This window comes from Rutidosis leptorrhynchoides, chromosome 3, assembly GCF_046630445.1.
Source record: "Rutidosis leptorrhynchoides isolate AG116_Rl617_1_P2 chromosome 3, CSIRO_AGI_Rlap_v1, whole genome shotgun sequence".
In the NCBI taxonomy this organism is placed as follows: Eukaryota; Viridiplantae; Streptophyta; class Magnoliopsida; order Asterales; family Asteraceae; genus Rutidosis; species Rutidosis leptorrhynchoides.
This window is the reverse complement of record NC_092335.1, coordinates 485,670,062-485,675,171: the sequence shown is the minus strand read 5'-3', so window position 1 is coordinate 485,675,171 and position 5,110 is coordinate 485,670,062. Positions and strand designations below refer to the sequence as shown.

Below are 5,110 nucleotides of genomic sequence, written 5' to 3'. Positions count from 1 at the left end.
ATAATTGGGCCCAACCCCACTGATCTAACCCCACAGCCCAATAATCCCCTTTTACATTCCACAAGCCCAAGCCCAACCATCAATTCTTCTCTACTTTCGGACGAACAAGAGACAATTAACAGTAACATTCCCATATCTGATACAAATCCAAATGTCATTCAATCACCTTTACAACCTCACCCTATATCCCCTATAAACCTTATGCCCGACCCACCTCAATCCAACACCGATACCACATCTTTCCACCCTTTCAATCTTGATGACCTTCTCCACATCACCAAGAACAAACCCAAAACCAAACAAAAGCTCATCTCTGGTTTTAAACCCAAATTGATCCCTAAAGAGAAAGAACATCCATTTAAGAGAAGTGTTAAAGATGACATATTGAAGGCCAACAACTCGTCTCGCATATCTACCGATGTCCCACTCCCTAATCCGAAAACCCGACCTAGATCAAACATGCTCTACATCAAACACCTAGCAATAAGCGGTCAAAAATTACGATTCTCACAACTCTCAAAACGTAGCAAAACACCATCAATAAACGAGGATAACACTTCTGGGCACAACCGTGTTTCTGTCACTATTCCAGGATGATGCTACAACAAAAATTCATCGAGTTCCTCAATTGACAAAAGCATGGACACTAATGATTTTGGAAACAACATCGGTATCCAATGGAACTCTCGGTAATCTCACTCCTTTTCTTTCGTTTTTTTATTATCATATTATAATGTGTACGATATCTCTTAACATTCAGGGACTTGGGCAAATGGGTAAAATTACATGGCTTAAACGAATTTGCAACAAAGAAAAACCGAAAATACTTGGACTTCAAGAAACTAAAAGTGAACAAACGCAAGACAACATCATCGAATCATTCTGGGGAAACCCCGACTTCAAATTTGTCCAAAAAGACTCGGTTGGTGCATCGGGCGGAATCATCACAATATGGGACTGTAATACTTTCACCTTCGATCACGCTATTGAAGGTGAATTTTTCCTTGCAATTTGCGGTTATTGGGTGGGTTATGACGCTAAGATTGCTTTCATAAATGTCTACGGCCCACATTCCTTGTCCAAAAAGCTAAGACTTTGGTCTGAGTTATCCTCTCTCGTAAACTCTCTCACGATCCCTTTCATCATTTTCGGTGACTTCAACGAAGTCAGGAAAGCTTCCGAACGCATGAACTGTGAGTTTAATCAACAATGGGCCACTAACTTTAATAACTTCATTAACAACTTTGGACTAATAGACATCCCACTTGGCGGAAAAAAAATTCACCAGAATCTGCATTAAAAGAATGAAATTCAGTAAACTAGATAGATTCCTCGTATCTGATGACATTTTAAAAATATGGCCAAACATTTCATCTAAAACCCTCGATCGTGATCTCTCCGACCACTGCCCCATACTCCTTAGGAACACATACTTCAACTCCGGTCCCAAACCTATCCGTGTCTTTAACACTTGGCTTGATCTTAAAGACGCTGACTTGATCATCACTCGAGCCTGGTCATTACCTATAAATGGAACCCGTCCTGACTGTATCTTCCGTAATAAGCTTAAAAACGTCAAATCTGAACTTAAGAAACATAGTGCTCAACTCGATAACCTTGATTCTCAAATTCTAGATCATTTAAATAATATTAACAAATGGGAAGCCCTAGCTGAATCTAGACCTCTATCCGAATCCGAGAAAAACAAATGGCTTGAAGATAAATTCTCACATCTCGAAAAAGAAAAAAAGAAAACAAACATGTTAAAACAAAAGTCAAGAATTAAATGGGCCCTCGAAGGAGACGAAAACTCGAAATATTTTCATAACTTTATTAAAAAACGCAACAGCAAAAACAATCTTCATGGTTTATCGATTGACAGAACTTGGATTGAAGATCCAAACATCATTAAACACGAAACCTATCTTCATTACAAAAATCTCTTTAAATCCAGTAATCTTAACAACCACTGTCCTCTTGATAATGCACCTCACCTAGATTATATCTCCTCGCAAGACAACCTCTTTTTAGAATCCGAATTCCTTAAAAACGAAATCAGGGATGCTATTCACGACTGTGATTGCTCGAAAGCACCTTGTCCCGACGGTTTCAACATGAAATTCTTCAAAAAATATTGGGATCTTATAAAACACGACCTTATCACAGCACTACATTGGTTCTGGTCCAATTCCGAAATCTCCAAAGGTTGTAATGCATCCTTCTTCACCTTAATACCCAAAAAATCTAACCCAATCGGCCTAAATGAATATCGCCCTATTTGCCTAATAGGGAGTTATTATAAAATTCTAACCAAAATCATGTCCAACTGCCTCGCCAAAGTCATCCACAAGGTCATTGGGGCGGAGCAAATCGCTTTCCTCAAAGGTCGTAACATCTTAGATAGCGTGTTAATTGCAAACGAAATTATAGATGAACTTAAACGTAAAAAACGCAAAGGTTTGATCTTAAAAGTCGATTTCGAAAAAGCTTTTGACTGCATCGAATGGGATTTCCTATTTAACACCATGCATTACATGGGATTTGGTCCTAAATGGATCAGTTTCATTCGTGCATGTCTTTCCTCCTCATCTGTCTCCATTTTAATCAATGGTTCTCCTACGGTCGAATTCTTCCCCGAAAGAGGTATTCGCCAAGGGGACCCAATCTCGCCTTTCCTGTTCATTATTGTTGCTGAAGGCCTTAACATACTCACTAAACGGGCCTTATCTAGTGGTCATCTTCGTGGAATCAATGTTGGCAATGACAACATTTGCGTCACCCACCTTCAATACGCCGATGACACAATCTTTTTCGGGGAATGGAGTAAAAGAAATGCCAAACACATTTCCAAACTCCTCAAATGCTTTGAGAAAATTTCTGGACTCAAAGTCAATTTTCAAAAAAGCAAACTCTATGGTATCGGAATTCCTCCCAAAGAAATAGAAAAAATGGCCAATTATATTAATTGTTCCTCCGGTACTTTCCCCTTCACATGAAATGTCCCGTTCTTATTGATTAAAAACGTTCCATATTAATTGATTTCGTTGCGAGGTTTTGACCTCTATATGAGACGTTTTTCAAAGACTGCATTCATTTTAAAATAAACCATAACCTTTATTTCATCAATAAAGGTTTTAAAAGCTTTACGTAGATTATCAAATAATGATAATCTAAAATATCCTGTTTACACACGACCATTACATAATGGTTTACAATACAAATATGTTACAACAAAATAAGTTTCTCGAATGCAGTTTTTACACAATATCATACAAGCATGGACTCCAAATCTCGTCCTTATTTAAGTATGCGACAGCGGAAGCTCTTAATAATCACCTGAGAATAAACATGCTTAAAACGTCAACAAAAATGTTGGTGAGTTATAGGTTTAAACTATATATATCAAATCATAATAGAGATAAAAATCATTCATATGGTGAACACCTGGTAACCGACATTAACAAGATGCATATATAAGAATATCCCCATCATTTCGGGACACCCTTCGGATATGATATAAATTTCGAAGTACTAAAGCATCCGGTACTTTGGATGGGGTTTGTTAGGCCCAATAGATCTATCTTTAGGATTCGCGTCAATTAGGGTGTCTGTTCCCTAATTCTTAGATTACCAGACTTAATAAAAAGGGGCATATTCAATTTCGAAAATTCAACCATAGAATGTAGTTTCACGTACTTGTGTCTATTTTGTAAATCATTTATAAAACCTGCATGTATTCTCATCCCAAAAATACTAGATTTTTAAAAGTGGGACTATAACTCACTTTCACAGATTTTTACTTCATTGGGAAGTAAGACTTGGCCACTGGTTGATTCACGAACCTATAACAATATATACATATATATCAAAGTATGTTCAAAATATATTTACAACACTTTTAATATATTTAGATGTTTTAAGTTTATTAAGTCAGCTGTCCTCGTTAGTAACCTACAACTAGTTGTCCACAGTTAGATGTACAGAAATAAATCGATAAATATTATCTTGAATCAATCCACGACCCAGTGTATACGTATCTCAGTATTGATCACAACTCAAACTATATATATTTTGGAATCAACCTCAACCCTGTATAGCTAACTCCAACATTCACATATAGAGTGTCTATGGTTGTTCCGAAATATATATAGATGTGTCGACATGATAGGTCGAAACATTGTATACGTGTCTATGGTATCTCAAGATTACATAATATACAATACAAGTTGATTAAGTTATGATTGGAATAGATTTGTTACCAATTTTCACGTAGCTAAAATGAGAAAAATTATCCAATCTTTTTTTACCCATAACTTCTTCATTTTAAATCCGTTTTGAGTGAATCAAATTGCTATGGTTTCATATTGAACTCTATTTTATGAATCTAAACAGAAAAAGTATAGGTTTATAGTCAGAAAAATAAGTTACAAGTCGTTTTTGTAAAGGTAGTCATTTCAGTCGAAAGAACGACGTCTAGATGACCATTTTAGAAAACATACTTCCACTTTGAGTTTAACCATAATTTTTGGATATATTTTCATGTTCATAATAAAAATCATTTTCTCAGAATAACAACTTTTAAATCAAAGTTTATCATAGTTTTTAATTAACTAACCCAAAACAGCCCGCGGTGTTACTACGACGGCGTAAATCCGGTTTTACGGTGTTTTTCGTGTTTCCAGGTTTTAAATCATTAAGTTAGCATATCATATAAAAATAGAACATGTGTTTAGTTGATTTTAAAAGTCAAGTTAGAAGGATTAACTTTTGTTTGCGAACAAGTTTAGAATTAACTAAACTATGTTCTAGTGATTACAAGTTTAAACCTTCGAATATGATAGCTTTATAAGTATGAATCGAATGATGTTATGAACATCATTACTACCTTAAGTTCCTTGGATAAACCTACTGGAAAAGATAAAAATGGATCTAGCTTTAACGAATCCTTGGATGGCTCGAAGTTCTTGAAGTAGAATCATGATACGAAAACAAGTTCAAGTAAGATCATCACTTGAAATAAGATTGTTATAGTTATAGAAATTGAACCAAAGTTTGAATATGATTATTACCTTGTATTAGAATGATAACCTACTATAAGAAACAAAGATTT

At 35.5% G+C, this 5,110-nt stretch overlaps 1 protein-coding gene across 1 annotated transcript; it reads left to right on the top strand.

The window, feature by feature from the left end:
• The first annotated feature begins 733 nt into the window (after positions 1–733).
• Positions 734–1,300, top strand: LOC139901738 (uncharacterized). Its single transcript, XM_071884416.1, has one exon. The coding sequence runs from the start codon at positions 734–736 to the stop codon at positions 1,298–1,300; it is 567 nt and encodes a 188-aa protein (XP_071740517.1).
• The last annotated feature ends 3,810 nt before the right edge of the window (positions 1,301–5,110 follow it).